The sequence below is a fragment of the Podarcis pityusensis genome (assembly GCF_964106645.2).
Source record: "Podarcis pityusensis genome assembly, chromosome: 7".
NCBI lineage: Eukaryota > Metazoa > Chordata > Lepidosauria > Squamata > Lacertidae > Podarcis > Podarcis pityusensis.
In genome coordinates, this window is record NC_138031.1 from 86,763,446 (window position 1) to 86,786,330 (window position 22,885).

The following is a 22,885-nucleotide window of genomic DNA, read 5'->3' on the forward strand; positions in this document are numbered from 1 at the left end:
ATGGAAGTGAGATGTGGGCAACTCGCACCCACCAGGAGAGACTCCTCAAAGCCTGTGTCAGGCAGATTTTGGGATTCACATGGCAGGACAGATAAATATGTATTCTCCCAAGCCCGTATTCCCAGAATGTTCGCACTCCTGTCTCAGTGACATCCACACTGGCTTGGTTATCTCCATAGAATGTAAAATGGCAGGATCCCCAAGGATCACCACAACTAGACACCTTCATTTGCCCCAGCTGCAACAAAACATGTCCTGCATCGGTCTCTACAGCCACAGCACACACAAACTTTTCGAAGGTTTGACTACACCGCAAAAGGCGCACACTTCCATTGTCTCCCGAGACAGATGAGTGTCAGCCAACCAGAGGGGTAGTTGGGTTAGTCTCTCAGGCAAAAAAATAGCAACGAAGCGCTCTGTGGCACCTTAAAGTCTGGGCAAATTTATTAAGGTTTACACTTTGATAGATTACAGCCCATTACTTTGATTGGTTGCATGAAATGGAACGGACTTCCTCGGAAGGTGGTGGACTCTCCTTCCTTGGAGTTTTTTAGGCAGGGATTGGATGGTCATCTGTCATTTATACTTTCGATTCATGCATTGCAAGGGGTTGGACTAGAAGACCATTGGAATCCCCTCCATCTCTTTCAACTACTAGCACCTCCAGGCAGGACTGGAAAAGACCCAAGTCCAAAAAACCCCAGAGCCACTGCCAGTCAGTGTAGTAGACAATGTGGAGCTCCCAAGTTCTGACTTGGTTGCCCAACCCACAGAGGGTGGACGTGTTTCAAAGCACAGAAGAAGCATCATAGTGGATAGCTGGATGAAGATGTTGATCCAGTGTGTGACAATTGTGAAAGGGTGAATTCCATGATAGGAGTCGTTGGGAAAGGGATTGAAAATAAGACTACCAGTATCATAATGCCGTTATACAAAGTGTCATTATACATGATGTGAGACTACACTTGTACTGTAATACAGTACAACTGTGCACAGTTCTGGCCACCTCACTGCAAAGAGAACATTGTGGAGCTGGAAAGGAGGCAGAAAAAGGCAAGCAAAATGATCAAGGGGTTAGAGCAGGTTACAGTATTTTGGGCTGTTTCGTTTAGAAAAATGTGTAATAAGGGGAATGTGTTAAGAGGTGTATAAGATTATGCAAGGCGTAAAGGAAGTGGGAAAGGAGTTTTTCTCTCTCATAATGCTAGAACAGTGGGGTTCTCCAATTAAACTTAATGTTGGAACATTCAGGGCAGGTTAAATAATTAGCTACCTCAAGAGGCTGTAATGGCCACCCACTTGGATTGCGTTAAAAGAGGGCTGGAGAAATTTATGGAGTGTTTGTGGCTGTGTTCTGGCTCCAATGTTTGAGGCATTGTGCCTCAGAATACCAGTTGCTGGGAATCGCAGGTGTGGAAAGCTCTGGTCCTTTTGGTGGGCTTATCAGGGGCATGTGGTCCACCAGTCTGAGAGCAGGATGTTGGACAAGATGGGTCCTTGGCCTGATCCAGGAAGGCTCTTTTTCCCCCCAGCCTGTTTACTCGGAAGTAAGATCAGCAGACACTTCCTCCCCCCTTGGGCTGCCATTCTGTGCACGCTCAATTTGGGAGGCCAAGTCCCACTGGAGCCCGTGGGCCTCCGTGTTGCACGATGCCTCTTGCGTCACGGCTTTGGATCGCCCTCCCTCGTCAGCATCTCTCTCCTCCCGGATCTGCCCAGTCCGCGCTCTTCGCTCCGCCCGCCCCGCATTCTGGGGCCGGCCTCTGGCACAGCGCTGCTGCTGCTGCTGCTGCTGCTGCTGCTGCTGCTGCCGCCGTCGTCCTCCGCGCTCGGGGCTGCTCGCCGCCCGACCGAGCGAAGCCATGCTGGGCAAGGACTATATGCTGGCCATCATCCTGGTCAACTGCGACGGTAAGAGCAAGGGGCGCCGGCTGGGGTGGGGGGAGATGGTCGCGGCGCCCACCCGGGGGTGCTGGGGGCGCAGCCCCAAGTGGAGCCCCCTCAGGAGAGCGGGGGCCGCCGAAGAGCCAGGCGGGCGTCTCCAGGACGGAGGCGGGCGGGATCGCGCGAGCGCGCGCCTCTTCCCTTCGCCTGCGCGGCTGTTTTGGAAGGGGCGCCCGGACTCCCCCCAGCCCCGTGCGGGGAGCATTTCTTCGTGTTCCCGCCCCGCTCACCGGCCGGCTTGGGACTTCGGGCTCTTCGACCAAGTTCTGCTCCGGGGGAGTTGGGTGAGGGGTTACCCAGTGGCTCGGCTGAAGCAGCGAGCGTGCGCGCCCCCTCCCCGCGTCCCCAGGTCCCCCCTATGTACTCCAAACCACTCAGGCTGTTTGTCGCTTGGGGAGAAAAGGAGGGAGTGGGAAACTTGCTGTCGGGGAAAGGGTTATGGCGACCCCTTGCACTTCGCCGGAGACGTCTGCAAGTGCTTTTCTCGACGCCGTGGGGCAGAGGCTAAGCGCCGCCTGTTGTCCCGCTCTCTAGCTTTGCGTTGGGGGCGGGGGCAGCAGCCTCCTGGGAGCTTTCCTTGGTGCTGAAAGGAGAAGCCCGCTGTACCCTAGGGAAAGTCGCCTCGAGTTCTGAAATCCCCCTTGAGTTCCCCAACTTCACAGGATTAGGAGTACAACACACACGCAAAGGATAAATTGTACCATATTTCATCAGTTTCTTACAGTGTGCAGAATAGAAAGGCAAGCCTGCGATGACTGGCATCGTCAGAGGGTTCTACAGGGCCAACAACAGCCCAGTCTAAATACAGCTGTATGGAAGCACGTCCTTTCAAGTTCAGTGGAATTCATTCCCACGAGATACGCTTAGGAACTCAATCTAATAGTCCAGGGATAACCACCTTCTGAATTTCACTCCCCGTTGCTCTCATATTGACAGGAGAGCTCTTACTTCAGGCACTCTGAATTGCAAGAAAGTCTCCAGGGAACCCTAGCAAGTTCTGCACCATAGGCATCCACTTGGCCACTGTGAGAACATGATGCTGGACTAGATAACCCATTGTCCTGACCTAGTAGGGCCTTCTTATGTTCTTCCTTGTTTCACTCACCAACCGTGCCTACCCCCACACCACCCCCACACCACCCCCACCAAATCCACTCATCTCCCTTTACCCCTCACCAAAGCCACCAATACTCTCCCTTTATGCCTTGCCCCTCTCCCTCTCCTTACTCATGAAAGCCTACCTCATCATCTGCTCACCCCTTAGTACACATCAAACACCAGCTTGCTGACCTGGGCCCTCACCAGCCTTGGCTGGTTGGCTGGCTGGCTGCCTCCCTCCCTCCCTCCCTCCTCCTTGCCTTCCAATGCTGCTGTCATGGGCCAGCAGCTCTGGGGCCATGAGGGAGGGTCCTTGTCAAAAAGGGGGTGGGGAGGGGAGAAATGTAGTTATGAAGTTGCCTGCATGCTTCAAGGGTAGGAAGCCATACACTTGGGTGTATTATCACTAACCAAACCTGTGCAGTCTATGCTATAGGACCTCTAGTATATCAACATGGTTATTTTGATGTTTTATTTGTTTCTGACAATGAAAGTTTAAGATAAAATAAACAACAGATCCTCTTCAATTTCAATAGTTTTACATAGTGTCCTCTAAAATAAACCACCAAGATAAAGTTCATTGTGGTATACTACACAGTAAAAATAACAGATCCAGTGCTTGCCAGCATCACAAAAAAACATTTATTTAGGCATGGATCTTCATGAGTTTTGCAGAGGGTGACAAATCATGGAAAATATATATGGATACAGGGGCAAACTATGGTTTGATGGTGGTTTTGAGGAGTTCCCTTTTGAAAAAGAATGAGGAGCCATAGGGATCTTTGCCTCAGATCAATGGTTCAGTCAATAGGAAGATGTGGTACTGCTGATAAGCCTGTGAAAAAACCTGAAGTTTCAAGAGGATGGGTGTTCCCTGGTCTGACATGGGTGTACATGTTTCTCCTGTCTCTGCCACTCCATTCTGTCTGTCTGTCTGTTGTCTGTCTGTGTCTCTTTCTCCAGGTCTTTCTTCCACCTGGATTCATGTGGCATCCTACTATCGCCTCACCTTCCCCTTCATTTCTATGTTTTCCTTCTCTCAGTCACCCAGATCATTCTCCTTCCTCTCTGATACATCTGATACAAAATGACATCTTGGTCATTTTGTTTGCTGTTCAGATCTGAGCCTGAGCCTTAAAAAGCACACAGAGCTTTGCATTTTGCTCTTCCCACCACCTCCTCCAGCTGTATGTACTCATAATAAAAGGGGTAGTGAGCACAGAGAGAGGGCACACATAGGTCCTACATGTGCCAGGGTCCTCCATGTGCCATTGCATCCATAGATGCCATATTGACATTCCAAACCTGGGCAAATACAGGCATATTTGCCTGGTGCTGGCAAGACAAGAAACTTGGTGCCAGTGCACCTCTGTGTCAAGAGCATTTAATAGGCACGGCACCACACCCTCTCCTTGGTTACCACCTGCCAATTGTCACTTAAAATGTATCTGGGTCTGTTTGAGAAGAGCTATGTTATTTGGAGATTCTCAAGATTCACTCTCAAAGCCAAAATTTTGCTCTGAACCTGTAAGATTTGCAAAGAGAGCAGGATTTTGCTAAAGATAAGTACGGTACTTGCTAAGAAAATCACTCCCACACAGTTTCCCAGCTTTTTTGAGCCCATCTGCTGCCTTGTTCCAGGAGGGGAAATGCTTCCATTTCTTTGCAAATAAAAATGAAGGAAAGTTACTACCATCCCTCATCCCAAATATTCCATCCCCAAGGCCTGAAAATTGGGAGGAACGGGCTGAGTTGTGGACATCACTGTTCTAGCCAAATCAATCCCATCTGTGAAAGCTGCATTTCCTTGATTAAATTCTCAGAGCTTGGCACAAGCGTAACAATTTATTGGTTTGCCAAGGTAGGGAGGAGGAAGGTTAAGATGTTATTTCCCCCCCTGTGCAACCATTTTAGTAAAGGGACAGTAGAAGAGGCAATTCTACTGTACAAAGGGTCCTTAGCAGCACAGATCTTATAAGAAGCCACCATACAAAAGTCTATCAAACAAAATACTATGGTGAGATGCACAAATTATCTAACTTCTTTTCTTCTTACTCTATTGCAGTATGAATTTGCTCAGAGCTGTAGTGATAGGGAGGATATGTTTAACCCTTTTCCCACTGACCATTTGGCAATTAGCGTGGCCAGATGTAAAAGCAGACAGTGTTCTTTAATAGCTGTGTAGAAGTGGGAGTTTTAGAAGGTGCAGCATATGTGACAAGCTATGCCTGCTCCAAGTCCCATTTCTGCATAACTATTCAAAGTGTAGATGTTCTGTCCTCTTTCACGTCTCATAACTCAGTCAACACACTTTGATTATGAAGGGGCCTTGAGGTGAATGCTGTGGTTTAATGAAAGCTGTTATTAGAAGCTCTAATTCTGGGTAGTGTTGAGTGTCCCTAGTTGCTGTCATATCCTAATAGTTGGAGTGCACACAGAATTAGGGACCATTTCTTTCGTGTAATTTTGGGCAAGTCAACACACAGCCTGGTGTGTAGGCCTATGCACATAGAGGGCTATGGGAAAGAACCTGCAAATCTCTCCCCTACCCTGCCAATCTACATCATCTTTCTTATGAACTTGCTGTTTAGTATGAATAGCCTCTCCATTCCAGTTCCCAAACCCAACAACAGACAAAATTAAGTCTACAGCTACCTCACTGATGTTTGTTTGTTGTTTTGCTTCTTAAAGAATAATGCTGCCTTGAAAAACATGTATTATTCTTCAGTGATCTCTCCTTTTTATTCTTGCTGATCTTCAGATTGCACCATTACTGACCAACTGTGTCTCTACAGAGGGCAAGTTAGTGATGGACTTGGTTAGATGCTAATCCTTTGTTATGTCCTTGCATTTGGAAGTCAGCAGCTGACAGTTTATTTGCCAAATCTGACTCACTTGTGATGCTAGATGATGAAAGTGGGAAAAGAATGGAGTGCCATTTGTGGCATTTGGATACAAATAGGCCGAGTTGGACAGTGGGGGGTTGGGGCTTCATTCCCACCGCATTCCTTTATGCAGGTGGTCTTACAGCAAAATTAGCTGTTGGTCTAACTCCCTGCCAGGCTAGTGAACAGAGAAACTTGCCTCCCACATTCCTTGGATTTTGAAGGAAAAGAGAGGCCAGGCAAATGGAAGACACTCCATTTCTCTTTGCAAAATGTGGATATCACCAATTTTTCCAAAGTGGGTACTTCTGAAAACAAGAGCAGATGGCAGAGGTAAATGATTAAAACTAGAACTCAGCTTTGGTTGAATTAAGATGCCAGCTCACTGCCTGAGCTATGCTGAGTATGAATTTCAGGGCAGGGCACTATTTGGAGGAAATGGAAAATTGGAGCATTCTTTTTCAGGAAAACTTGCCAGATCCACTATCAATTTCCAGGATTTTCAGAAAAACTTTTAGAGACACAGTCTCTAAACCTGAAAGACCAACAATTTTGCTATGGTTTGGATTTAAGTCTGCTTCCCCAGGCGAGAATACACATAAGACCTGTTTGTGTGTTTACCTGAACACTTGTAGCCTCAAAGTGGGTATGGGCAGAGATGAGCATGCTTAAGCCCCATTCTAACACCCCCTGGGCACACAGGCTTCCTTTTAGACATCTGCATTTCTAAGTGCATTCATGGGAACATGCTTCAAATCCTCTTTGTGAAGAAAAACCCTGATAAGACAGGGATCCTGACAGCGATGAGGTCTCTAAGCACATTCAACCAAATGCAAGTGGCTGGGACTTTCATGTGCAGCCCTTCTTGTCCCCACTTTGAGCCCGCACAAGTTCAGGAAATTGCCTGAATGGGGGCATCATTAAGGTGAAGTCAACAAGCTTTAATTTTCATTTTCAACTAGTGAATTGGGAGCCAGTTTGATGAATCCAGTGGCAGTCAGGAGAATTTGTCTATTGACTCTAACAGTTAAGTTCTTGCTGTGCTTGTGCATACTGATTAGTCACTAGGAGTGTCTGCATTTTGCTCTGGCTACCCTTTCTAGAATGATGTGAACAGTCAGCCACATTCAGTCCAGCCAGAGGCACCCAAATCAACTGCTACTTGGAGGCTGTTTTATCTGATTCCCCATAGCAACAGCCTCAACGTATCAGTCTGCTCACATCTAGCATCTTGCCACAAAGTTTGGCACAGAAATAGCTTTGTGTGGCAGGGAGAAAATAGCCCAGCCTGCGAGGTGCGATGCTGTGTGTAAACGGCTTGCTACCTGAAGAAGGCTGCTCTGGAGAATAATTTCAGATGGTCTGTGCGTCATGGCTGTCCATCAGCACAGCCTTTGCTGGTGCAGGTCAGGCTCTTGGGTGCTGTTTCCTGGGAGACAACTGGCAGTCAGGAAATGTGTGAATGTCAGAAAGCAGTTTGGTTGGTGCTTCTCTGCTCTGATCTCTGCAGGCGGGAAGTGTCAACCTCTGTGCTGCTACTTCTGGCAGCTGGTTGAGCCACTCTAAAGGATGGCGAGATCTGATTAAATAGAATGCAGCTTGGCAGGCGAGAGACAGCAGGGCCTGCAGTATGTAATTGAATGGCAAGTGATGGATTATTCACCTTCTGTCCCCTCCATACTGGGAGAATCAACAGGATAATAAAGCAGAAGGGGCACACTGACCTTTGGGTATTTTTAGCTGTGTGCGCTGGGGCAGATACAGTTACGGTCATAGCTCTGCTCCTGGAAGTCCTGCAGGGAAACAGCAGGTTTCACATTCTGGTGCCTGTACATTCATTCTCCAGGAAAGGAGAGAGGGAGGGAAACTGGGCTCCATCTCACTCCTCATTAAAACCGTGCTTTTTAGGATTTCCAGAAATTTTGCATACTGCTTCTGATACTGAAGATTGTGCATAGCCATCATGGTTAGTAGCCACTGATAGCTTTATCCTGCATGCATTTGTCAGATCCCTTTTAAAAGCGTCCAAGTTGGTGGCCATCACCACTGTTTCTGGGAACAAATTCCATAGTTTTACTATGTGCTCTGCTTCTGGTATCTGTGTGATGGCTGTGGGGGTTGTGGGTATTGATTTCACATCTTTACAGTGTTGAGTCTTCTGTTCAATGCTGAACACCCCACTGTGTAATGTTTCTACATCCTTGACTTTTGTTAACTCTTTATTAACCAGCTAGGGAGAAGAAGGCTTTAAGTTTAACCCTTGCAAATATAGGAGTAAATACTGACTGAAATTTTCCACTGGACTGCCCAGCAAGGACTGGACAAGGGGCTCAGAAATATTCTGTGGTTTGTAAGAATAGATGGAAGCTTGTAAATGTATATCCTTCATGCACCTGTCCTCTGTTGTTATTCCACATTAGATTTTTCAGCTGGAATATTCAGAAATGATGTGTCTTAAATTAGAGAGAGTGGCATTTTGATGTATCTTTTTTCTACCTTTCTGTAGAAGCTGTTGTCACCATCCTTTGAAATGACACTTGCCCTTTTCCTCATCTGAAGTCTTTTCTCTCTTTAGACAACCTATGGAACGACCAGAATCTGGAAGCAGATCTTGATCTTCCCCCAGGATGGAGGAAAATCCACGACTCCTCTGGGACCTACTACTGGCATGTGCCCACGGGTACCACCCAGTGGCAACACCCATCTTGCCCCTCTGGTTTAGCGCACACTGGGGAAGCTGCATTGCCAGAAACGGTATCAGGATTCCAAAGCCTTTTTGTGTATGATTGACAGGACCCAACCCTTGTTCTCTCTAGGGCTGCTGTTTTTCTTTACATATACCCATAAATGCACTCGCCTGTCTCTCGTGGTGACACATATACAGAGCCTTGTGTGGTAACAGAGTAGTAACTGTGGACTGTCAATCCCACCTGGCACCATTTGTAGGTTTGCATGCTTCTGCATGATCTTCTTGTTCTTACTGGGCAACAGGGACTTCTGGCTTTCAAAGCTGACTCCAATGACTGATAACATCCAGAGGGCATGAACTGGTGGGGTCAACTGAGTCACTTGACTGGGTGAACAGCTGTGGAGAGAGGGAGATTATAGCTGCATTTTCCGTGGCGCTTCTGCTGTAAAATGCAATGTCTTAAAAAGCTTAAATTCGTTTACTTGGATTGATTTCAGTGGGTCTTCCAGGTATGTTTAGGATTGTAGCATTAGTCGGCAGAAGCTATCCAGTAAGGTACTGTGAATGCCTAGGATAAAATAGATGTAATCAATGCTAAAATCTATTGATTTGCCATAATGATCTTTTTTTATTCATGCAGTAAAGTAACATTGTCTATTGGGGTACCAAACTGCTTTCCATTAGGACTTGGCTCAATGCATCTGTTTTGAAAATCATGATGGAATTTGCTTTTTTAGAAGAAAACAAATGGAGAGTACAACAAAATATGTCCTCAGCTCCTTTCAGAAGTTCTCGTCTTCACAGCTCCAGCCAGCCCAAAACAGAAGTCCTTGTAGTGCTGCTTGGGGCTTGCAGATGACATGTTTTTTTTCCCTTTCCCACCATTCTGAAATGTTCCTGTGCTGTCTAAATAGTGCTAAAGGACTCAGTACTTCATCAGAAGTGTGGGGATAAGAGCTTTTTAATATCAAGGTGTACATCCCTCCAGAGTACTATAGGGCCTCAAGCTGCCAATTCCCTCTCCCCCTCTTCCTGGGATTTTCCTTTCTTTTTTATATAAAAAAAATCATCACAAATGTTTCATGGCTCAACTGCTCACAACCATAGACTGAATTTCTACATACACACTTTAGCTGCTTAGCTGAGCCTCAATGTTAATAAAACAACAGTGCCAGATTCTCTTCATTTTCACAACCTTCTTTTCTGTCCTCATTCAGGACCTTCAGGTTGCAACAGTAAGACGTCTGCCAAGGGAGAGACCTATCCCAAGTCCAATGGCATCACTGCCCAGAAGGTAGGGTTGTCTCCTGGGGGCAGGGGCACTTCATCCAAACACTAGGGCACATCGAATCTGAGTAAAAGTGAAAGAGAGCTCTAGGGCCTGTTCATGGTCTCTTCTGGTGACCTCACAGGTAGCCCAGCTCTGTGCAGATGCAGAAGCAAGCAGGTTTGTTTCCATCCCACAAGTCTTTGGTCTAACTTTTGAGTCATAAAGAAATACCGATCCTCTGCTCCAATCTCCATCCTACTCAGATGGCTCCACCAAATTGGGAAAGGACTGGGATTGCAAAGTACAGGCTGGAGGTGCCTAGCCCCTGCAAATTACATCAATAGGGTTAGAGCTGACAAGCCTTTGGTTAGGACCAATGGAGGCTGGTACCATTGAATTAAACTTAATGTAAGTGAATTAAACTTAAAGATGTGTTGGAGAGTTGAGAGAACGATGAGATCCACAGCTGCCACTCTGGGGATGAACAGACGCTCGCTAGAGTTATGCCACGACTGAGAACCTCCATGTCACTGCTATGCTTGTCTACCTGTTACAGGACATCAGTGAGCTGGCATGGGGAGGAGCATCACCAGGGCAACCCAGAGCTTGGCTCCAAGGTACAGTCAGGTGAGGTGGGGGACACAGGGGGTACGTAGCTCAGAAACCTGGCTGATTGAGGAAGCCCCTTTCTTTGAGGCAAGGGGTCCAGATTCAGCATAGGTAAGGCCCTTCCTTGGAGGCTGCTGCAGAAAATTTACCCCTCTGTGAGCTTTGTTTGTTTGTTTATTAAATTTGTATACTGCCCTATACCCATATATCTTAGGGCAATTCACAACACAATATATCAGGCTCTTCATTGGAACCTGAGAGTCTCTCTCTTATTTTGGAGAAGCTGGCATGTGTCACCTTCCGTTACTGCTCTGAAAATCATAGCAACTGCTTTGAATATTCCCTTGGCATTTTACAGTGCATTCCCAGTATCACTCAATATGTTTTAACTACCCTTTCATTCATGTGAAAGATTGGCTAGATGGTATAAATGAGTAATCTATGCATGTTGAGTGATCTTATCCATGTCCTTTGTGATGCTCCCTCAACTATCCTTGAACCCTGTGGCCCCTTTCCTTGATAAAATAGTTTATCCAGTAACTGAACTATTTTTAACTGGTTAATCTATGTGTTTTTTTAAAACTGAATGATACCTCTCTTAAAATTATTTTTAAAAATTACAAGCTCCTTCCCCAGAACTTAAACACAGCCCAAGTATTTTGGAATTTATTGTTTTAGATGGATAAGTTGTAATTTTAATTGTGAACTGCTTGATGAAAACAGATGACTAACTGTGCCACCCATCACTGTTGTCAGATCACTATAAACATGTATGAATTACCCTGCCTCAGAAGAATAAGTTATTCAGTCCAGAGCTACCTAATACCTAATCAGAATTCAACAACTCTTAAATCACACGGCACTGCAAGTCCAATTTATAGCAAAATAGTAATTAAAGAATGCTTTAGGAAGCGGGAGAGGGAAGGACTTTCTAAAAGCAAATTTTCAGGATTCGGAACTTCTACCACTTCCAGTCAGATATTATCTGCAGAAGAACTTGTCTCTGATGTGGGCAGGAGATAATGGCCTTTCCCATCCATACCCTTTTAGGTAGGTTTATCCTTGACAACATCTCCCTGCGGTATCACCTGTGATTTCTTTCATTTTGAGAGTTCACATACAATTACACAGAGCTGGTTTGCTGTTTCCTTCTCTCACCTGAAGGCGTGCCGTCCAACCTTTTTTGGAGCCAAAACCAGGATGCGTGTCTTCTGGGATGCGCTCCTGGGTGCTGCACGGGCCTAAAAAAGTGATTTTTGTTCAGGGCAAGAGCACAGCGCAAGAGTGCAGCACCCAAAATGGCCACCACGATCTCCCATGAAAAAACAGGATGTCCTGGGGCACTTGGGAAGTATGGAAATGAGGGGAAGTGTTTTTTTCTACATGGGTAAATAATTAGAGATTTGGAATAAGGCAATTAAAGACTAGTTCACTGACACACCAATCTGAGCTATGAATCCTTAACAAGCTACAATTTGATGAGGGAAAAGAAGCTAGGAAAGCCTCGCTTTCTATACCTCTAGTCTTTCTCCATGCAGCACAAGGAGTGGGGGACGGACCTCAGAGGCCCAGGGGCTGAGTGTGACCCTCCAGGCCTCTTTCCCCAGACCACACCCCTCACTGGCCCTGCACCCTCCTTGAATGTTTCTGCCTGCCTGGGATGTGTCACTGAACACTGATAATGCCTACTGACTGTCTAGGTGGAGGACAGAGAGGAGCGTGAGTAGGAACTCATCTATTGTGCAAAGGTGAAAACCACATTTCTTAGAATAATAGAACTGTAGAGTTGGAAGGGACCCCAAAGGTCATCTAATCCAGTCCCTCTTGCTCCACCCACTTTTGCCTCTGGCATGTGAGCCATGCCCCCCTCCAAAAGATTGCAGCCCTCAGGCTGAAAAAAGTTTCCCATCCCTAATCTGGTGGGACATCCTACGAATAAGGACAGGCACGAGGACTCCTTTGTGACATACAATGTGGTAAAGAAGAGCACAATGAATTTGGCGGTGATGGTATCAGTTGATGCTCTCCAGAAGTGTTCATGATGGCTAGATTTGAGGTACAGTCAGGGAGGGAGGGGCTGCTCCAGATCACATGAGCTGAAAAGTTCACAAAAAGCTGCCAATGGCCTGGGCTGCATAGCCAATGGTGAGCTAGGAAGGCTGGCGACACGCCTTATGGTGACCCCTCCGCCCCTCTCTTGCCAGTGCTTCGTTGTGCGCTCGTTGGGCTGGGTAGAAATCCCTGAGGAGGACTTGGCTCCTGGCAAAAGCAGCATTGCCGTGAATAACTGCATCCAGCAGCTCTCCCAGAACAAGTGTGACGACTGGGACCCTGCAGACAGGTGGGGCGAGGTGAGTGCGGGAGGCCCAGGGAAAGATCTACTCAAATGTGTTCTCCCATGTAGACTTCCAGCAGCCCTTGTGCTGTATACAGCCATAGGGGCCAACTCCTATGTGGATGGGCATTGTCATTCCAATGGTGTGCTGGTACCACATCTTGTGATCAATTATGTGAGACGGGGTTCACCTGCCCCCACTGGCGGAGGAAGGGGGTGTGGTAGGTGCGGTCCGCCCCGGGTGTCATCCATGGGGGGGGGGTTTGACATCACTGCCCCGCCCCCCCGGGATGCCTGCCCCGCTCCTGCGGCTAGCCCCGCCCCCAGGTGCACAGCATGTGTGCCACTCTGGGCACTGAAGCAACTAGCTCCACCTCTGTCTGCCCCCTCCATATTTTATTCAAGTTGTCACCCTTCAATGGAGCAATTGATTTCCTGGGTCTAGGCACTGCTTTGCATCCTTTCCACCTTTGGCAGGGAAGCAGGCATGAGCTGCTGGGTGTCCCCATTCCTCTTCCTTGTACATATTTGCCAAACGAGCACCCATTCAGTCCATGGCATTACATACAGGTGTTCTTATGCACTGCTGGGTGGATAAACATGCCAGTCCCTGTTTTCCCTAGGAAAGGGACATCATTGTCGCTCTAGTTGCAAGAGGCAAGTGGAAGTTTTTTCCTACCCCTGCACTGTATCTCAGTCACAGTCCTCTAGTCTTCCCTTTACAGGGCCAAAACATGGTGATGATCCTGAAGAAGGACACAATGAGTTTAGTGGATCCTTTGGACCAGAGCCTCATCCACTCCCAACCCATCATCAACATCCGTGTCTGGGGTGTGGGATGCAACCACGGCAGGTGAGGGAACCTTTGCTCTGGGGGTGGAGAGGAGAGGGCATTTTCTGCTGCTGGAAATTAATATGAAGGACGACTCCTCAGTCTTTTAGCATTGCACCAAACTGAGCCACAGGCCCCGTAGGAGGGAGAATCTTGAAATGGTGGTCTCTCTCTCTCTTTCTCTCTCTGTGTCCATCTTGCTGTCCTCACCTTGCCATGAGGTCCTTCTGCTCACTACAAAGAAACCTTTGCTCTTCTTGCCAGAAACTATTACAGCTGATAGCACGCAGACCATTAGGAGGGTTGCTTCTTGAGGGATTCTGAATTAACCAGATTTTTCTTTCTTTCCCTACATGCTGTGCTTGACCCAAGGGACAGGTAAGGCCCCTTCTTCCTTCTGCAGCAAGGACCAGTGCCTGGAGCCCTGCCCTTGCTTACTGGGCTCTCCTCTCCTTGCAGGGATTTTGCTTTCGTGGCCAGTGACAAGGACACGTGTATGCTGAAGTGCCACGTCTTCCACTGCAATGTGCCTGCCAAGGCCATTGCCAAGGCCCTGCATGAAATGTGCTCCAAGGTATCCCTGCTGATTCTGGCATGGTTCTTTCCCTACATACACACATGCAGACACGAGGAAGGAAGAGTGTCCCAGCCCTGCACCAGGTTGCTCTCATTTTGCAAGGAGGTGGCAGGTGGAATTTCATCCTGGTTGGCTGGGGGCTGGAAGAAATTCCTCTGAACCATGCATTCATCGGACCTCTGTATTAAATGAATCTTGTCAGATTTCTAGGAGTCTAGCAGTCCTTGTTGGTGGAGGGGCACAGCTATAAGGAGAGTGGCAATTCTGTGCATGCTTACTTGGCAGTAAGTCCTACTGAAAGAAGGGGAACCTACTTCTGAGTAAACATTCATAAAGCTAATGGGATTCCCACTTGAATTGCAACTTCTAGCCATGTCATTGAAGACTGGGAATGTTCTTTCTATACTTTCTCCTGGGTTACCATCTAGGAGGGTCTTCTCCCTGAGCTTTGCCACTACCACTACCCAAGTTTAGGTGGGAAGTTCCAGCAGGTGGTCCCAACTTTTCATGACCTTTCTCTGTATTACAGATCATGGCTGAGCGAGCCGTGGCAAGTAGCAGCCTCAGCCGATCTGTTACCTTTGAACCTGTCACTCCAGATGACGTCTCTCTACAAGGTAACAAACGTTACAAATCCCATGAGTCCCTTTCTGGGGCACCTGTCAGCACTTTATCAGTTCTGTGCTCTGACAGAATTGAAGTAATTACGGTATTCCCATCCTTGGTCTAAAGAAGCACCCCTGCTTCTTCCTTGAAATAAAGTGCTGGGTTTGGCTAATAGGACTCCCCACCCACCCTGCCACCCTGCCAGTTGGCTGGGAGAAGGTTGAGAGAACCCTCAGAACTGTGTCTGGGAAGAGGAGAGATTGTCCCATCAGGCAAACAGAAATGTTTGTGCTGATGAAGCATTTGTTTCAGTGTGACACTGAATTCCTCCTTTTGCTTCGGGCAGTTGACATTCTGGATGCCGTGGGAGAGTCTGTCCGGAAATATGAAGCTTTGTATATTGGCACCTCACCAGTGTCCAAGGCCATGGGTAAGTAGCTGTGCTCTTTGAATTCTGCTACCTATCTCTGGTGTGTTCAATGGGAGAAGTTATTGCTTATGGGGCACCTCCTCCTTTACCAAGTCTGTCAACCCCCAAAATCTGAAGCAGGGGCCCTTCTCTGTGCCCCAGTTATGGTGGAAGTCTTGAGAGAACCCTGTTCTCTGGCTGATGAGCATTCTCACTTTTCCTTGGATCACCCATTTATTTCTTGCCTCACCACTTCAGGGATGGATGTGCTAAACACTGCCATCGAAGACCTGGTGGGCAGCCGTGGCCGTGACCAGTGGACTCCATCTGTTGTCAGTGTTTCAGACTCAGTGATGCAAGCAGAGCAAGCTGAGGTAAGGCTCCTTGTGATACTGGCCACCCTGGCAGCTTTCTCCTCTTACCAAGTGACTGACAGTAGCCCTCCTATCTGGCATCCTGCCTGCCCCAGAGGCTGAGAGACTGGAAAAGGAGCTAGACCAGAATGACAAGAGGACCGTTGGACTTTAGTGTAAAGCCAGTCGCTGAATGCCACATGTAGTCAGGACATCTTAGCTCTACATATGCCAAGTAGAAATCCAGTGATTTTATACCTAATTTCCCATGCCCTAGTTCATCTATGAGCTCTCTCCAGATGTTCAAGGCTACACAATCTATGTTATGTGTGTGACCCCAAACTCTGTCCTGCTCTGTCCTGGAAGCATTTGATCATCATCAGCTTGATGGTGTAGGGATCCTCCATGAGCAGCGCAGGCTTCCTCCTGCAGATCTTTCTCCTCCAATGCAGGGAGGGCAGCAGAGCAGACATTGTGTTTATGAGTGCAGCCTCAGTATTTTACTGTACGCTAGCCATTTTCCATGGCAATCGTGTTATCTAGACAAAGCTAAGCACTTTCAGATCCCATTTATTTCAGTGAAAGAGATTGATGCAACTGCTTAATTCTCCCACCAAAATCAATGGAACTTTAAAGTGCTTAGTTTTGGCTGGATCATACAAGTCCAATTGATTTCAATCAAAGAGTTGAACAGTTTCATCGATCTTTTCCACTGACATCAATGGGACTGGATTATGTGCATAGTTTGATTTAATTTATAAAATACAAATTTGGAAAATAGTTCACTAGTGGGCATGCAAACCCCTCATTAGCCTTTTTTGTTCCCAGTGATTTCAGTTTTCAGAGAACAGATGGCAAACACAATAACACTCTGAATCAAGTCCAGAGAAAGTGACTTGTAGCTGGTTTGTTCTATTGATTTCAATGAGAACTAATCACAAGTTTCTGTGGAATGAGGCTGAGACAGTTACAAAACATCTTTCCTTTTATTGATCTTTTTTAAAAAAAATTCTGCCTGCACAAACCCTTTTTAGTCATAAATGCATATTTCTGAAACTGAAGGCAGAACTAAAAGAAATTTGTTTGAATAAACATTGGTGCAGTCAGAGAAAATACTGATACATTCTGTTCATAGGCTCTCACAAAATAAAACAAACTGTCTATAAGAATTATGTGCTGGTGGCAGTTCTAATTGGTAGGCACAGTCTCATAGCAGAATACCAGAATAATGCTGCCGCTTAAGGTATATATTTTAGTGGTAGTCACAAATCATTAGGAGGCATTGCTGGGGTCTCCATTGAGATCCTGCATGTGCACTGACTGACAGCTTCCTTGGTTCACTTGAGTATTCCTCACTCTGCACACTCCTCCACGTCTTTAAAAAAAATCAACCTTCTACTGCCCACCACCAAGAGTGCGAAAGGGTGAAGAAGGAATTAAGAAAGGAAGCAGTGGAGGGTAACATCAGGGGGACAGAAAAGTCTATTGTAGAAAACTGCTGCAGCCCGTATCCTTTTTTTTTTTTTTAAATAGTTAAGACCTTTCTTTGTATGGACTGAATTGGTACAGAAGACAGCAAAAATGATATTATCTGGTGAAAGAAATTACTAGAGAGTTGCCCCTGATACACGCTGGGCAGCAGCATTTCCCCACAGTTTCCTAATGCCTTACAGGATCCCCCCCTTCTTTTGCTAATTTCTGCCAAATGGTTGAGCACCTGGCACGTACAGTGGTGCCCCGCAAGACGAATGCCTCGCAAGACGAAAAACTCGCTAGACGAAAGGGTTTTGCGTTTTTTGAGTCGTTCCGCAAGACGAATTTCCCTATGGGCTTGCTTCGCAAGACGAAACGTCTTGCGAGTTCTTGCGAGTTTGTTTCCTTTTTCTTAAAGCTGCTAAGCCGTTAATAGCCGCTAAGCCGTTAATAGCCGCTAAGCCGCTAATAGCCGTGCTTCGCAAGACGAAAAAACCGCAAGACGAAGAGACTCGCGGAACGGATTAATTTCGTCTTGAGAGGCACCACTGTACCATTTTATTTTAGTAAAATTGTGAAAGTGGTTGGGATTTTCCCCTGGAGCTGCACTGAGCCTCTGGGGGTGCTGCACAACTATGGGGAAGACCCCCTCCCTACTTTCCAGTTCCAAAGGAAGGCTAGAGATGGTGCTCAAAATTCCTCTGCAACACACTGCCTGGCTTTACTTTCCCTCTGGCTTAACGCTGCAATCCTATGTACATTTATGGAGGAGGAGGCCCCAATGAATACAAGGTAAGGGCTGGGCTGAAGGAGAGGGACAGAATCTTAGTGACCACATATTTTGGGCTGGTTACTAAAGCCAACTACAGTTTGTGGTTCCCTCTAGATCTCATTGCTGTAAGGATTACAGAAAGATAATCAAGAGCCCTGCTCAAGGACCTCCACTTGTGCAACAGGGATTTCCTCTCCCCACCCCACCCCCACAACTGTCTCTGAGGGGTCAGAAGAACTCCAAGAACAGTGCATGGGTGGGGGGAGGAGAGGGGAGATAATTTCATCAGGCAAGCTGCAGTAGAACAATGAAATCTACCTTTTTTCTTATTGTTTTCATTTAGCATGCTTTACAATGTTGGAAGCCTATGCTATGATTATGTATTAAATTTGTATATCAAGGCCACTGCATCAGGTTTATTAGAATGTGCACACGGGTTCAATATTTGGCCTAGGACATATAAATATTAGTACCTAGGATAAAACTGAAGTGCAGGAAGAATGGTGGTCTGGATGCATCCTTAAGTCTAATCTCTTTTGTGTTCTTTCTTGAGGCTGAGGATGAGGACGGCTCTTGCCTGTGGGAATGTCAGGTCCGCTATGTGACTTTTATTGGGATTGGGAAAGACGCCCACACCTTCGCACTCATTACTGACATGGGCCAACAACGTTTCCAGTGCACAGCTTTTTGGTGTGAGCCAGATGCCGGCACCATCTCAGAAGCGGTGCAGGCCGCATGCATGGTAAATGCCAAGAAATTTAAGCAGGGCTTCCTCAGTAGTTCATGTCCTTTTATTTATTGACTACATTTACATCCCACCTTTTTTCCACCAAAGGATCCCAGGCGCCATACGTAAGGTTCCCTTCCAAACACTGGCCACGCACTGTTCAGCTTCTGCAAGGGGGCTGCACCCTTTGCAAGGCCTCTTAACCAACACTGCCCACTTTGAGCTTCAGAGTGGACCAATCTCACCCCACTTCCACCCCATCAGTTAGAAACCCTAGTTTTTGATCTCTGCCCTCAGCAGTTTCAAAGCATCTGAAGCTGGGATCCTGCATCAAAGGTTCTCATATGTTCATTGTAAGCACTGATGATGCTGTTGGAGCTCTCTCTCTCCCCCCTCCCCCACTTATAAATGTGGTGCTCCGAGCTTTATAAGCCTATATCACACACTGAAAGAATTTATGTCAGGAAATAACTAGATTCAGCAACCACCAGGTTTTGGTAAGCTCTGCCCTTTGTAAATCCACAATGATTTGCTTATTTTTCTTTGGTAGGTCCAGTATCAAAAGTGCTTAGTGGCTTCTACATCGCGAATGAGACCAAAGAGTGGCTCACGCTCCATCCTGAAGATGAAAAGGACAGTGTCAGTGGACTCGCCAGTCTGTTCCTTTCCTGTCACAGGGCACTCCCTGCAGAAAAATGGCAGCGCGGCCACTACACGCAAGAGGGGTTTATTCTCATTCTTCGAAGCATTTCGCCAAAAACATTCCATACTACACACCCCTTAGCCCAAAATATATGGTGTGAGACAGGGATGGTGGGCCCCTCGTGATACTTAACAGTGGCCTTCCTTTGATATCCAGGTTCAGAATGTAAATAGCGTACTTTTGTCTGTTGACTCTTTCATTGAATCTAAGAGCCAACAGATCCAAGCAAATCTGGCCCCTGAGAGAGGTCTGTGGCTGATTCTAGACATGTTATGCATAGTTTTGCTAGTCCTTTGCCATGTAGATGCTATGAGAAGGAGGCAATGTTGTTTTCAGGGGGAAGAATAAACAAGGCTGCACCTGAATGTTCTGATAATGTTCCCTGGCATGTGATCCAATGCATCACACAGGCTTAAAACGCTGCTCCGGCTTGCCCAGGTGGGTTATGGAACAGGGCAGAGCAGGCATGCCAGCTTGAAGCAGTAGCTCCACTTGGTTTTTGCAGTAAAAGCTGTGAGTATCGCTACTCTTCCTTCCCCAGCTTGTAGCATGAATGCTTGGCATACGAAACCTGACTGCAACCCTAGGCAGGCCATGGAACAGCCACTCGTGTTAATTTGCGGCAGCAAATAGATGCTTGTGAGCCTCTGGATTGATCAGATGCCAGTACAGATACACATTTCCCTTGAAAAGTGACAAATAGTCTCTTCTTTTTGAATCGGCATACTGAGACATAAGGACTCTCTCAACCCCCCTCCCTCCCTCCCTAAATCTGCTCCATAACAGTTTAGGGGGCACACAGGGGGAGGGGGGGGTCCACGTTTTATTGTGCAATTGGATGTTCTTCACACAGTGCTATGTTGGCTACATCCCATACACTGTTCCATCAATGCCTATAAACACTATTATCTCTTCACAGTATAGCCTGCAACAGGTCTGTGTTTCTTTGGCAACGTCTGGGCTAATCCTTTAACTTCTGTACGTGCTGTAGCAACTATTCTTTTGAAACAAGCCAGTGACCATAATGAAGCCTAGAATAATCAAAGGGTGCACTTAGCTCCAGTGCTCACTAGCAAAATGTCTGGTATGTGAGTGAGAGAGTCATCAGCACTCATTACTGTCCTAATAACACCAGCATGCCTAGTCAGGCACTTGGATTGGGAACAATGAATTGACCAGGCCATCACTGTAGGACCCAATGCTGGCTAGCAACTCTGACAGACACAAGCGATTCACACTTGTAAGATGCAGGTAAGGAGAATATAAAGCTGCCTGTGGATTCTCTCCCCCCCTCCCCCATTTTTTTTTTAAAAAGAAAAAGCCTATAAATATTGAGAGCTTATTGCACCAACATTGGCAAAAGTGACTGCTGAGTCTCATTTGATCTGTGTCCAGAAATGGGGAGTGAGGCTGGTGCGATGAAAGGGTAAATCTCCAAACACGTTCCTTTCTTTTCTGTTTGGGAGATAAGGTAACCCATCAACTTTATCTTATTTATAACTAGCCCCAGATTAAGATAGACTCAAGTCTACCTCAGTGATACTTTATATCTGATCATTTGTGCAAATAAACTACTAATATGGAAGAAATCTAGAGTTGTTTTATCTTTGGTCTCTGTTTCCAGGTAATTTTATTGGTGCTAGAATGAACTGCTGATATGGGTGGGAAATGAATGACTTCCCTTTTGGTGTCACTGTCCAACTCTATGGCCATGCTCACTTCAAGGCTAAATTGGAAGTGGAAAATGCCAAGTTCTGAATGAGGAGCTGAGTCCTTTTCTATGATATAAGTAGGCAGAAAGGGGGATAGGCAGCAAGTAAGCCTAGATTGAATAGTTCCTGCCTCTTGTGGTTTGTTACCTACCATGAATGGCAACAGAGAAGTGGAGTAAATGGAAGGAGTGAATGGATATTTGCAGGAACAGGTGAGTGGTCTACCATCTGTATAGCTGCTCATTTTCTAATGTGCCTTGGTCCAAAGAGTAGGGATATCTGCAGAGATTAGTCCTTTAGGAGAAAAACTACCAAAGGCCTATTAAAGCCCAAAGATAAATGCCTCCATACAGAGGGAACGTCTATGAAAGGGATCAAGGCCCAACTAAAACAACTTATGAGAAATTCAGGATTGTACCTTTGCGGTACGCTTAAGGACAGGAATCTTGTGTGATTGAACTCAAACACTGTACATGGAAAATATAGTAATTCATGCTGGATTAATTTTAGACAAAGCTGTTAAAATGACTTAACCCAAAGGGCTTATGGAAATACTGGGCCTTGGGCTGTGCACTTTTATGAAACGAAAAGGCAAAGACGCAACAGACCATTAGACACTGGCAGTGCAGAGATTGGCATGCAATAAAACAAAAACTCTGTACAGTCATATGTTTGCTTCAGGTTGAATCTTTTCCGGTTGCGTCCCGCGGCTACCTGGAAGTAACGGAACGGGTTACTTCCGGGTTTTGCCGCTCGCGCATGCACAGACGCTCAGAATGTCACACGCATGCGCAGACACGGCGAATCGCGACCCGCGCAGATGCACAGACCGGGTTGCATTCTGCTCATGATGCGAACGGGACTCCGGATCACATTCGCATCCAGAGGTACCACTGTATTGACAATGCATGTGCAATGCTGTGGGGGAACTATAAGGAGAGCCTGCTGGATCAGGTCAGTGGCCCATCTAGTCCAGCAACCTATTCTCACAGCGGCCAACCAGATGCCTGCGGGAAGCCCAAAAGACCTGAGCATAACAGCACTCTCTACTTTCCTGTGGTTTCAAGCAACTGGTATTCAGAAGCGTCACTGCCATCAATCATGGAGAAAGAATAGAGCCATCATCAGGGTTATTAGCCAAGTGGAGTATGTGTAGGAAATACATTACAATTTTTTGTTTTATTATATAAACAGGCAGGCAAACAAACGTCATATAATCCACACAGTGACTGAGATGCAATGCCTGTCTCTAGCTACAACACATAAGGAGGATTATGGTAAAGATAGCAACGTCACTTACTATGGGAAATATCATAATGACAGCAGCATTGACAAACAGCATAAAAAAGAGTTACATGGCCTGCTGGTATGATTGCCAGGATGCTCCAAGATGAAGCTAATCAAATGCAGTCATGAGCTGCAGTGATTGCCAAAAAGTGCAAACCAAAGATGAATACTTTTGCCATCTATGTTCTGGTTCCCTCTAGGTTAGGTTATGGCAATGTGTTATAAGGAGGCTGTCTTGGAAGATGGTTCAGAAACTCCAGCTGGTGCAACATTTGCTCACCAGGACAAGAAGGTTTAAGCATATTACACTGATCCTGGCCCAACTACACTAGCTGCCAATTAGTTTCTGGGCCCAATTCAAGGTGCTGGTTTTGACCTATAAAGTCTTAAATGGCTCAGGATCACAGTACCTCAAAGACTGCTTCCTCCCTATGAACTGACCTGGACCTTGCAATCATAAACGGATGCCCTTCTTTGGCATACAGCTGATGAGGGCCAGGGCCAGTTATGGGAAGCCCACGAGCAACTCTCCCCTCCTGCGGTTTCCAGCAACTGGTACTTGGAAGCATTTATATGTTTTTAAACTGTTGCTATACCTGCATTG

General features: G+C 46.5%; 1 protein-coding gene across 1 annotated transcript; it reads left to right on the forward strand.

The window, feature by feature from the left end:
- Positions 1 to 1,862: 1,862 nt before the first annotated feature.
- On the forward strand, positions 1,863 to 20,586 carry APBB3 (amyloid beta precursor protein binding family B member 3; the record flags this gene model as incomplete). The annotated part of the gene is made up of 12 exons (XM_081015182.1): positions 1,863 to 1,911; positions 8,503 to 8,681; positions 9,834 to 9,910; positions 10,443 to 10,503; positions 12,700 to 12,846; positions 13,556 to 13,683; positions 14,122 to 14,236; positions 14,769 to 14,856; positions 15,192 to 15,275; positions 15,513 to 15,628; positions 18,406 to 18,594; positions 19,130 to 20,586. 12 exons carry the CDS (start codon positions 1,863 to 1,865, stop codon positions 19,361 to 19,363), a joined length of 1,467 nt encoding a protein of 488 aa, XP_080871308.1. The 3' UTR covers positions 19,364 to 20,586.
- Positions 20,587 to 22,885: the final 2,299 nt, after the last annotated feature.